Source organism: Diadema antillarum, unplaced genomic scaffold, assembly GCF_040938485.1.
Source record: "Diadema antillarum isolate AM-2024a unplaced genomic scaffold, OU_Dant_1.0 scf00000013, whole genome shotgun sequence".
In the NCBI taxonomy this organism is placed as follows: Eukaryota; Metazoa; Echinodermata; class Echinoidea; order Diadematoida; family Diadematidae; genus Diadema; species Diadema antillarum.
Window position 1 is genome coordinate 1813596 of NW_027270902.1, and position 13568 is coordinate 1827163.

The 13568-nt window shown below is 36.8% G+C and overlaps 1 protein-coding gene across 1 annotated transcript in view; it reads right to left on the reverse strand.

Annotated features, from left to right (window-relative positions):
* LOC139721560 (protein Obscurin-like) overlaps nt 1-13568 on the reverse strand; it is a 164539-nt gene that overhangs the window by 82861 nt on the left and 68110 nt on the right. Inside the window, exons 5-7 of the mRNA XM_071632880.1 lie at nt 7459-7604; nt 5137-5264; nt 369-1191 (exon numbers count right to left, since the gene is read on the reverse strand). Of these exons, the coding sequence (XP_071488981.1) occupies nt 369-1191; nt 5137-5264; nt 7459-7604 (1097 nt within the window). The remainder of the gene's footprint in view (nt 1-368; nt 1192-5136; nt 5265-7458; nt 7605-13568) is intronic.

Here is a 13568-nt window from a genome sequence, read left to right on the forward strand (position 1 = left end):
AAATAAGTATCAGAGTATCTGCTGACTATTTTCAAAACTTTGTAAGCTCTCTATGTATACTCCCTTAACCCGTTGAGGATGGTTTGATTTTACTACAATGCGCATTTCCCATAGACGTTTGCACAAGTATACTCGGGACTCGTCCTCAACGGCTTTGGCATAGTGAGCAAAACGTGTTGCACCACACAAATGTGGCTAAAAAAAAAGAAACACTAGTCTTGTCCATTTTATGCTTTCAAGCCTCAAATTTTCATACAAGAATTACTTTCATAAGATAAGAATGGCAACAAACAATGTTGATTGATATGTTGATTAAAATCAAGACTGAACTGCTGGGGTACTTCACATGAACCTCTGGTGTCACTTACCTTCAAGGACCACAAGCTCAGCAAGGCTGTGTGCTGTACCCAGGTTGCTTTTTGCTATGCAGGCGTACTCTCCAGCATCCGCTACTGTCGCATGGGGGATAACCAGCATGCAGTTGCCTGCATTGCTCCTGTCAATGATGTAGTGACCCTGGTTGGTATCTTCAATCTCCTTGCCATCGTGGTACCACTGGACCTCAGGCTCCGGAAGACCCGTGACCTTACAGTCAAAGGTTGCCCCGTTCCCCTCCCAGCACTTTGCATCCTCAACATGGATGAGGAAGGATGGTTTGGCGAAGGACTGCGGTCCTTTGTTGATGGTGGTTGTGGTCTGTTCTTCAACAAACAGTTCAGCACTGACCTGTTTCTCTCCAAGTGAGTTGACAGCCTTGCAGGTGTATTCACCTTCATCTTCAGGAAACACCTCCACGATTTGCAACCTGTGGGTGAAGTTCTCATGGTGGAACTTAAAATCCCCGCTCTCGTGAATGGGTCGCTGGTTGTAAAACCACATCACCTTTGGAAGAGGATTGCCGCGCACCTTGCACACAAAGCTAACCTCTTGCCCCTCACAGACCATCTGATCCTTGAAGAACTCCACAAACTCAGGGGGACGTCCCGTCGCCTTCTTGTTCTTGTCTGGTTGTACGGTCAGCTTGGCACTGCTGGTCTTCTTCTCACCGACACCATTGTAGATTTCACAGGAGTATTCTCCCATGTCAGTGAGGAGGGCAGAGTAGATGGTGAGGGTGGTGGTATAGCCATCTTCCTGAATTCTGGGGTCATGGGTGGAGAGCAGCACCTTGTTGTTATGCAGCCATTTCACCTGTCATTGGAAGATGAAAGATGTCAACAATCTTTTGCATGAGTTTGATTGATCCAACTACAAATTTTAGTGTAACTTGTATTTGGGACATGCCTGGCAAAATGATTCCTATATACCCCCATACACACTATGTGTGGGTGGGGGTATAACTATACACATCACCAACACCATATCTGAATTTAACCATTTCCTTTTAGTCATTCTCTCATGTAAGAATATGTGGGGAATGGCAGGGTTGCCAATCAAATGATGACAAGATAACGATTTCTGCAGCAAAATTCCCAAAGGACTCGATGCTTTAGTTCTGTCTAGAAATATTGTTAAAGATGAAAATACATGCCCCCAAATGAGCAGCAATTATGCAAAAAATAACAATTCCTTTCTAGGTTTTGCAATGCATTTTTTATTGAGTGAACATTGTGTATTGTTGTTCAATATTGAAATTAATATATCATGAAGAGATAAACATCAACAACAACAACATATTCACTAAAGAATTTTAAGGTCAACTGGACTGGATTCTTGATAAATGATGCATTAAAGGAGCAAATATTGTAGGAAGGATGAATTTAAGGCTGGCAGCACTCATCTGTGCAGCTTAACCTGTTGAAGACTAGTCCCGAGTACATTTGGGCAGGTGTCTATGGGAAATGAATGTTATAGTAAAATCAGCTCGTCCACAATGGGTTGATTAGCACTAAACTCTGTTGACTGGTAATCAATTCATTCCAGTATGAATGTGCACTCAGTAAATAAAATATCTAAACACTTGTTACAGTGCCATCACACTTCTATCATATGATAGGCCAATTGAAAGTATTTGAAGAAAAGTGGAAATATCATATCCAGTGAAACAAAAATATGACATCTAATTAATCCAATTGATGTCCCATATTTTCACACATAAAGATAGTTTTATCCCAAATTTGATACATGGTATAGTAGCAACTGCTAGATTCCTCCCGTCTGAAAGCTCAATTTCATCCTCATTATGACAGACGAATAACCAAATATGGAAAAGAGTAAAAGTGGAATTAGCAATAAAGGCAGGGCTGGAAGAGGGTGAGGTTGGTGGATCGACCTATCTGTCATGAAGATGAGGTCATCAGAAATGTGATTTTCAAAAACAGGCAGCTCCTGATGGCCAGATGGGGTTGAAGGAGTAGGTCAGCATGGCAAACAACTATGATTTAAGGGACTGTACAGTACTGGTTGAGGTGAGGATTCATGTTTTGAACATTCCTAAGTGAGATAATGAGAAACCTCTTATGAAATATGAAAGAGCATGTAATTTTAAGAAGGATTCAACGTTTATTTGATGAAAATTGGTTTTCAAATGGCTGAGATATAAAAAAACGTGATAATAATAAAAGGCGACAGGCCACGCTTTTCATTAGGATCTCTTTGTTTCACCTTGTTTTTGGATATCTCAGCCATTTCAAAACCGTTTTTCATCAAATAAACTTTTGATACCCCTTAGAATTGCATGCTCTGTGGTTTCTGAATATCTCGCAAAACGTTAAAGGACAAGTTCACCTTCATAAACATAAGGATTGAGAGAATGTAGCAATATTAGTAGAACACATCATTGAAAGTTTGAGGAAAATCGGACAATCCGTTCAAAAGTTATGAATTTTTGAAGTTTTTGTGCAGTAACAGCTGGATGAGAAGACTACTGCAGTGTGTGAATAACTTAGATGTCACATGCGTACAACAATATAAGGAAAATATAGAGAGAATTTCACAAAATTTCATCTTTTGAAAAAAGTACACATTCCCCCGACTCGTTACCAACAAATGTTATGGGTAATATTATTCCCCCTGCCTTTAGAAAGAGGCAAGTCAAGTGCTCTTTTATTATGCAAAAAAAGTGAAAATATGTTGAATTTTCTTTACATTTTCTTTATACTGTTGTACGCATATGACTCACAAGCTGTAGTAGTCTCCTCATCCAGCGGTTCCAACACAAAAATTTTCAAAGTTCATAACTTTTGCATCGATTGTCCAATTTTCCTCAAATTTTCACTGATGTGTTCTACTAATATTGTTGCATTCTCTCAATCCTTATGTTTATGAAGGTGAACTTGTCCTTTAAAAGCTAAATTCTCACCTCAACCAGAACTGTACACACCCTTTAAAGAGGCAGATGGTGGAATATGACAAGTGTATCACAGCATGGACTGAACTGCATTTAGAATGTGATACAAGATTATCAACTCAGGGCTTTTTTGAGAGATACTCCTCTAATTTCCAAATAGTTCATATTCTGCAGATTGCTAGTGATATGAAACTGCATCTTCACAATGCACAATTATATCTCTTCCACTTTGGCAAAAAGTGATGCATTACCATTCCCATCAGTCACTGTAAGTGCTGAGAAAATTCTCAGCCAAGACAATTAGCGAAAGTGAAAAATAATTGCAGCCTCTTCCCACACCGAAGCATTAACCCGTTGAGGATGGGCTGATTTTGCTACAACACACATTTCCCATAGACACTTGCCTGAGTATACTCGGGATTCGTCCTCAATGGGTTAAGAGAAAGAGAAAAGAAATCAGCTCCATTCAAATGTCTCATTGTTCCAATGTGTCACAAAGTAATACACAATTTGTTTATGTAACTATGAGTTGTGCAGTGATGAATTCTTCATATACATGTAACATCTTATTTCAATGAATTTTTAAACATCCCAACATGCCACTAGAAAATCTATGACGATCAGTATGACTGATGTAAATTACTGGGTGAAGAGTAAATCATCATCTCTCAAAACTAGATGTTTCTGCTGTTTGAGATGGAAATGTGTGTGTCAGTACTGTCCAAAAAGACTTGAACAAGACTAGATAACATACTATTATATTATGAAAAGAGTTGGTTCCTAACATTATCTCAAAAACCTTAAAAGCATTCTTACCAAATAGGCATATCTTTTCTTATCACTGGGTGAGTAGTCCCTAACTAAATTATCTGCACTAGTTTGGAAAAGTTTTTTATGACCAGGCCAACATTATCTTCTTGGATGTGTTTTCTATTACCCAATGAGTTATAGGTTTGTGTTTATTGTGATCCAAGCCAGTGTTGGTATATCAGTACTCTGAGTCACCTCAAGGAATGCAAATTTAGCTCCTCCTGGCCCAGATTGAGGTGATAGAAGATAGAAGGTCAACAGAGGAGAGTCAGGGAGATCTAAATATATGTCAACTGATCAGAACATCTGGGACGGAGAAAGACAGAAAGTATGCCCAAGGGAAGATGGGAAGGAAGCGAGGGCAAAGCTGTGCACCAATTTACATTCTGCATTCTGCATGTGTGCACTGTAAGTTGAAGCTTAACCCCACCCCCGGTCCTGAAATGCCTAAGGGTGCCCTTTTCTAAATATCATGACACTATGATTACGTGTGGCAAACATTAGATTAAACACTCACTACTACATTTGTAACATCTAGATATGCCATTATAAAACAGTCATCTACATCTGGATTGCCTCGAGTTACCCTTCGCCATTAAATGAACATTGTTCGGAGATGGACAACTAGTTACAATAGTTACGGTTTAAGCAATCTTTATTATGTTCACGCAACACAAACTGCCGCCCGGAAAAAGGGCGAAGGTTGTACAGCAACAATATAACATTCTTCTCAAACACTGCCTGTAAGAGGGCAGTACAACACACTGGCGCTTGATTTCTTTATGAAAACAAGTAACAAACACATGCTTAATAGATACGCATTGAATATTGTATAAATTTGCTAATATGATGTTAAAATGCTTTGCTAAAAAACAACACTTACTTTTAACAAAGAAATTGTGTGCTTCGTACTAAGTAAAAAACTTCTATCAGTCACAATTAGATTGCCTGTTCCATCCCTTTTGCATAAAAAGACAATATGCATTCTATCCTGATGTGATGCAAAACTAGGAAGGCGGCAAGGAAAGTTGACTGACCTGTGGCTTGGGGTCACCAGAGATGTGACACATGAAGCGAACCTCGTTTCCCTCCTTGATCATGACATCTCTGATCTGAGAGAGAAACGAGGCAGGCGTCTGGGAGAGCTCCTTGGTTGACTTCCTCTCTATTTCATGCACAAAAACGCAAGAATATAAAACATTAAAAATATTGACCATTTAGCAGTTTTGAAATGAAACTTGACATCCTTGTAGGAGTTATATTTTCCCCAAAAGAATATCTGTTCCTGGACAGCGTAACACCGAGGGAAAATAGTGTCTTCAGGGGAAAATATAACCCTCAAGGAACTGTCAAGAGTTATATTACACGGATACACAGGGCAATATTTGCTATATTTTATGGTCAACATAAACACACATCCTTTCATTCTTGTCGGATTGGCAGGCGGTCAAATATTGGAATTATATTACATCACTGTTTGCAATATAATAATTTCAATCCGTTAGTCACCTGACTGCACTGCACTATGACCAATCAATGACCAGTATTTATATAGACCATATTACATGCACAGCACAAGGGCAGGAACCTCACAAACAATTTACCCAGAAGCCTTCAGCAAAGGTTTATTTACAGTATCCTACATTCTCAGATTGATGCTCCCTTAAGCAAACATTTTGTCAATCTATAAAATAAATACACTTAAACTTAACCTGCTTACATGTAAGTGCCTGCAATTTTGCTGATTTGGACAAAATGTCTTGTTAGGTTGACTTATTATACTCTGCAGTGTTTGTTATCATCAATATAATTCATGACTTATAATTCAATGTTTACTATTGTGGACACAGACAGCAAATACATTAGAAAAGTCATGTCTATCTTTCTTTTTCATTTGCTTCCATATGCAATACATTACATACCCCCTAACAAACTAACCTTGTTGGACTCTTAAATTTTCTAATGTGCCCTACCTACCAAGATGGCAAAAGAGAAAACACTGAGCACAGGAGATTAATATTCTCTGCAGTTGGTGAAGATAAGCAAAGAAACGCTGCTGGCTTGCTCTGTTTTTATTTGGGTGTGTCTTATATCCAGCTGGTACCATCACTGCAGGACAGTGCACAGTGACTGCATTCCAAACCCCAAAACAACAGTGTGCCCTCTATGGTGGCTGATGGGACATGCTGCCTACTCTCAGATACAGGTCATGGTACAAATTGATTTCTTCATTTCTTGCATTGCCAAATCTACAGGAACAATACCCTCCAGCATTCCATCTCAGATGTATTGACAGGACCATAGCTAAAGCTCTCCCATCCATCTAGGTTTTCTTTGAAGTTATGACTTTACTTTCTCCTCTAATGTGACATATTGCACTTGTGTAGATATGAAAATCAGCTCATATCTTATTGTATGTTAAGAAAATGAATTCAACCAAGGTCAGTGTACTTTCTTAAACCAAGGGTTATTATTATTTTTTACTTGTGTTTATGTTTGTCAAAGTTATAAATCTCAATTTGTCCCACTGTTTTTGAGACGTATGGTAGTCTCCTGGCCTATGTCTCCTCTATGATAGTTTGTTGTGCAATATTCCAAAAACACCATCAAAGGAAAATTTACAAAAAAAGGGTCTGTTCTCTAACTGCAAATAGTAAAAAACAATCCAGGAATTACATGACCAAAGCCAGACCCCCTCAAAAAAATGAAGAGAAGAAAAAAAAACAAACAACCTTTAAATGGTTTACTGCCTACCCATATATCAACTTCTTCAGCATACCAAGGGTCCCATTATACATTTGTTTGTCAACTACATTAAGATTCTCTTTAAAATAAAGCTATTCTGCCTTGTGCCCAACAGGAATCTAAAATTACTTAACAATTTTGTATGGAAAATGGCTTCCTTTCTCTGTGTTTGCATTAATGATTGACAAATTATATACAGCCTTAAAGGGATAGTGTAGTTTTGGTTGAGATAGGATTCAGATTTAAATTTTGTGAGATGATTAGAAACCACTTATGAAATATGACAGAGCAAACCTAAGAGGAATTCAAAGTTTATTTGATGAAAATTGGTTTTGAAATGGCTGAGATATCAAAAAAAGAAAGTAAAACAAAATAGTCCCGATAAAAGGTGGGTCCTGACTTTAATTCAGACTTCTTTGTTTCTGGATGTCTCAGCCATTTCATAACCAATTTTCATCAAATAAAATTGGAATTCCTCTTAGAATTGTGTGCTCTTTTATATCTTATAAGAGGTTTCCCATTACCCCACAAAAAGTTGGAAATCTAAAACCCCATCTTAACCAAAAACTATACCATCCCTTCAGAGAGCAAGAGAAGACTCCAATGGTTGATACCTTTCATCTTGTTATCTTTCTGTTTCTCGTCTCCTACTGATGTATCATCATCCATCTCCATGGAGTAGACTCCACTGTCGCCATGGCGAATCTTGTGCCGTTCTGTTGTCTTGGCAGGACCGGAGGACTTATTGCTTGCTTTGGTGCTTAAAGAAAGAAAACAAGACATAAAAAGATACTATTAATAGTTATAACTAAAGTATTGTTGCATATTTGGAATACCTAATTTTGCATATACGATGCAAACAGATTTTCACTAAAACATTTACAAGTTGTATCTCATAAGTTTTTCAAACAAACTATTCTTAAGGCAATAAACTCCAAAAGCGGATACAACTTCACGATCACAATATCTCCACTGGAAGAAAACCACAAGAACAGAATGGCATGCATTTTCATAGAATTATATAACAAATGCAAACAGAAGGAAACAGACCAGAAATGATATAATTTATTAGTGGAAAAAATATACATAAAGTACACATGTTGATCATAGACTGCCTATGTCTTGTGTGATAGCAGTATTGCTCATGACCGCAAAAAAAAAAAAAAAATTGCTGTTGCCCAACAAACTTTCACTTGAGAGTAATAATGCATTGTTTTTCCATTTGAACTCATTTAAACCCTGAAAGCGTACTTTTTGTGGTTTAGTGCCATAATTTAGCATAATTCTTTCCTGTTCAGTGTCAATGTTTTGAAGGTAAATTAGATTTTTTTCTCTCACTGGAGTCCTTAATTACTTCCATATAATCATTTGTTTCCCCTGCAGAATTTTCAAAAATCTCACAATTACTTGAGGTATAACTGAATCTTAAGTTGGCAACAAATTCCAGAAGACTAAACTTCCTGCTTCATATTGAAATTGGCAAAGTTTTGTTAATTGATTTCTGATTAAGTGCACATATAATGAATTTAATCAGTTCTATGTAATCATTTTCCAATGTGAAATATGAAGTGGATCTTAGCGTTGCCAATTTAATGATTGGCAGATGATAAGTTTTGCGGCAAAATTCCTCCACAACTGGATGCATCAATGATGACAATGATGCATGGGTATCTTTCACACCTCATAATTTTACAATTCATGTGACATGCAATAAACTGTTCATATTTCCGAGCCTGACCCCCCCCCCAAAAAAAAAAGAACTTACTTCAGCAAAACTAGACCTCCATTTCAGTCTTTGTTTGTAAACATTCCAAGTCATATCTCTCTGAGCACTTAGATACAGAGGGCTGATTGATTGAGACTAGGTTGAAAAAAAAAATCCTTCACATTTCTCATGACAGGTTCACATCTAAAGAAGACATAAGGCTGTAATCCTTGTGATCTATAAAGAGTATAGCTGTGAAGTCCCTGGGCTAATTTCTGACACCTCAAACTCAAGATGATGATGAATGGGAGGAGATACAGGAATCATCTTGAGATAAGCTGTTCCAATGCCATATTTGACCCCAGCGAACTGCCCCTTTGCGTCACTACAAGCCCAGGCTTCATCTAAAGCCTATGTAGCCCCATACAATGCATTTCACATACAGTGTAGTGCCTACTGAATGGAGTTTTCTCATTGGCTGACATTCAGATGGATTTGTTCTTTATACTATAACCTTATAAAAAAAGAACAGGGAGATAAACATTTGAAAGGTCTAGAATGATGACAGCAACCTATTGCAAAACTAAGTTGACTACAAATTTCTGAAAGCAAGAAATATTCAAATTCCTGGGCTGATCATAATCTTTGGTTAATGCAATAATTCAAAGACTTACTTGAATGAACTGAAACTAATTTTACAAGTTAGCAATAAATAAACAAATAAATGGATGAAACTGAACTGAGCTGAAAAAAAAAACTGTACAGTCAATACAAGGTACAAGGAGAGAACATTATTGAGTATTTGGTGCAATTCCTAAAAAGCTGACAACTTTATGTCTGTACAGATGCTTTAATGCATGACATCAAAGCCATTGAAATACCAAAGAGCATTTAATTGAGTGAAGTGCTAATGAAGTTAGCTTGTATACTGTCTTCCATTTTCTCAATTGACATTTAGGTAGTAAACTAAACTCTTACTGCAGGATACCACTCAACTCTTTCCCCTTTCCCAATCCAGTGGAACCCTAGCTCCCCTGTATGGCATTTTAATGGCTGGCTGTGAGCTGTGTTTTTACCCTATGACAAATGACCTTGTTCGTTACAAAACTCAATGGCAGAACAATTAAAGGCTTCTGTAGTCTATTGTATAATTACATCCAGTCATGACAAAGTATGGAGAGGAAAAGTGAGTACTATACAACAAGAAATAAAGGTCCAATAGATTGAAAAAAAAAAACACCACTAACACTCCTACGAAAAACAAACAATTGATAGACTTTATAAAATATTATAAAGCAGAACTGCAGAAATATTGCTTGATAAGCAACACTGATTTTTCTTGGATCAATACAATATCAATATTTAAACCTTTCTGTGCCGATTAACACTCAGAGCACACACATCTTCAGAAGATAATTTGGTAAGTGTATTTCTACCACTTAAAAGAATTGCTAATGATAAGCAGTATATAATAGACATGTATATATTCTGATGATGCAATAAAATCACAATCTTGGAACTATCTTGCATTGAAAACTTACAGTGTAAGATATGACTGATTTACACATAATTTAGTGTACAATGAACATTCATTTTCAGCCATATAACAAGCTAGCAGACTGTCAAGATGAATATCATACAACAATTATGCCATGGATAACAAATAAATATAAAGCTGGCATGGCAACTGACATCACTTTGCTACAGAAAAGCAACTACAGTGTACATACGTGCTTTCAAGGGTATTGCATTGTTTTGCATCCTGGATATTGCATTTGCTTTAACACAGAAAAATGGATAAACAAAAAAATTGGCTATGAAAACTTATGCTATCATTTCTGTTAGAGTCTTCAGGTATTTTTTGTATTAAGCTAGCAAAAAACAAATGAATGAATATCATGTTATTACATTGCATCAGATAATGATTGCTTATTCTTTTAGAAAGGGACCAATAAGTTTTGCATCTTGTTCACGTAGATAATCTGGCAGATGGGTAAGGACCCACCCAAATTTCCCCTATTAAAACAAAATTTTCAATAAAAGGTATTCAACAAAACATCACAACAGCAAAATACCAGTCCTTTCATCTTGGAAAAAAGTAAGTTGCTAATGTTTATTTCCTTTTTATAAGCACAAATCTTCTTTTGGCATCTTAGTTACATAACAGGTTAGTAGCGAACAGCTGGGTGTTTCATAATCTAACTGCCATACATTCAAGTGCAAAGCATTTTATATCCAATTTATAATTATTCACCAGTTTATAATAATAATCAGCTAAATAGACCTGATTAACTGTTCCATCTTAAAAAGAGCCAATCTACCAATGTGTCCAGTAAGATGACAAGGTTAAACATAAGAAGCAAAGATGGGGGGGGGGGTGAAATGAAATGTTGTGTTTACACTCGGATGGATGGTCAGAAATTGGCAGTTACCTTTAAAGGCATAGACCATTTGCAGATGAAACAAAAACCCAGCATTTATGCTTTAAAATAGTTCTACAATATGAGTTAGGAATAGAACAACCACTGTACAAATTTTTAATCAAGATAGTTATTTAAAAAAATGTTTCCAGACTACACCATCTACAGTTACATCTTATTGCAAAAAATAATGATAACTCCTTATATTTTAAGCTTTACTGCAAAAAAAAAAAAAAAAAAAAAAAAAAAAAATATATATATATATATAAAGTAGGATGTTTTGTGGTACAACAGACCTACACATATGAATCAAATGTGATATCTTGAACATTTTTAAAATCACTCCTCCCAAACGTAAACAGGACCTTTAAGATATGAAGTAGCAGTGACAACAGTGGGGCACTCCTGTTCTACCTCGCTCAATTATGTCTACAATCCTCCCTGACAGCCAGGCTGTCATAGGCCCCACCTCGGGATTGTGTGTCTACACAGTATGTATGTTAAACACACAGGCAGGCAGGGACTATTTTAGTAGCCAAAGTTTTCACGAGGTAACCCAGAAATGTCCAGAAATATTTGTGCAAGATGGAACAGCTAGGAACACATCTTAAGGATGTTGTACCTTTCAGTGATGTAAACTGTTGCTGACATTAAAGTCATAGTACTTGTGGTAGCAGAATCATTTCTTTTTGAAGTTGCTTTTTTGAATACAGTTCATATTTTCCCTCTTATTTCTATCTTGTGTCTTCGTGTCTATTATGCTTTGTCTTTGTCAACCAATTAACATGTTATACTTACATGTACATGTAATAATCTTGTTTCCCATCACTAAATATAATCAAAGACTACAGCATCCAAACAGGTATGGAAGAGATGATAGTAAAATCCAACTACAAAACACAACTTCTTCAGTGTGTTTTTCATATTTACTTATTAAATCAAAGCATTGTATTGTATTATGTGGTGACTACGATGGAGTCTTTATCCACTGCTAATAAATTCCTTTGGCACAGTATTTGGCATTTTGTATTATTGTTTGAATTTGTATGAGGGTTTCATGACACGTCACCTTCTTGTACAAATGAATTATTCTATTGCAATTGTTTTGTATTATTTGGATATGGAAACAAATAAATGAATGAATTATGCGCATTGCTATACCATAATTATCAAAATATCATCTTGGAACTGGGGCAACAACCTTACTTTAACATTTCAGTTGAATAACCACATAGCCTGTCCTTAAAAGGGGCAAATCATAACATAAAAGTGCCCAATAACTGCAGAGACCTAATAGAGTCAAAGAATATTGAATTTCCAGTTGTGATGTTTGACATTTTTATGATTCTAAGCTATCTCATGGAGAATAAATGTTTTATGTACAAATAATATGGTAAATTCAAAATACCACAGCAATTAAACAATCACAAGCTTTGAAAATTTGTACGGGATGTACAGTATAATGTGGTTGGAATGTCGGAACTTATTATTTTGGCTCAAATACTAGATCTCTCAGGAACTGGCATAGTTATTTCAAAACAAGTCTCAGCAGGTGCATTACATAACATTTAAACTTGAATAGACTAAATAAGAAACAGCAATCAAAAGTATTGATAATCAAAAATTGTTTTCGCAAAGCACATACTTAATGCAATAGTCTCCAAACTGCCTACAGGAGTAAATCACAGAATCAAGCTACTTGTATAGACAGCTGTAAGGTCTACAAAGGATTATATTACATGCATCATAATGTTCACAAATGCATTGCTAACACGCCAATCAACCTTTTTGAAGCTACACAAACTTGATACATGTATATCAGACCATGCAGGTATAGATACTGATAGAAGAGACCTACTTTCAGCAGGTAATGTAAATACATCATCAAATAAACATAGCTTACTCTCTGGCACAGGTCTCCAAGCACTGGCTGAGTTAGCATTGGTATCACTCACTCCCAACGATCCAATCCAGGTGTTATCAAACCCAGTGCCTGATCCTCCCTTTCCTCCTCAAATATCTCCACCGGTATTAACCCCCAGTATCTCGCACCCCTCACAATCCCACAAAGATGGCAGGTGAAATTGAATCCTACTAGACGGGAGGCCGAAGAAGCAATACCAAGCACCTGTCCACCATCCTCATGTAAGCATGTCCAGCAAGAGAAAAGCAGTCCAGATGGAATGGCTTAACCTGACTTATACCGGTATAATGAGCACCCCTCTCTCTGAGCACCCTTCACAATCCCCGCCTACTCCGGTCTTGTGAATCCACAAGGTCACTGCCCACAAGTCAAATCACATAATTTGAGTCTTCGAGATGAGCAGCACTCAGGAACACAGAGAATTAGTATCAGAGGGGATTACAACAGAGAGAGAGATCGAGAGATAGATGAAGACAGGAAGAGAATGGAAAGCACAGAGAGAGAATGAAAGAGGGGCCTAGGAGAAGGGAGACAAGAAATAGAATGGAATAATATGAGACTGGACAAGACAAGAGAATAAAAGAGAATAAAACAATAGCAAAGAGAAAACAAGATTCATACCAGGAGATACTGCCATAGTCTTGGATAATGAAAGGTGGACAAATATATAACAAG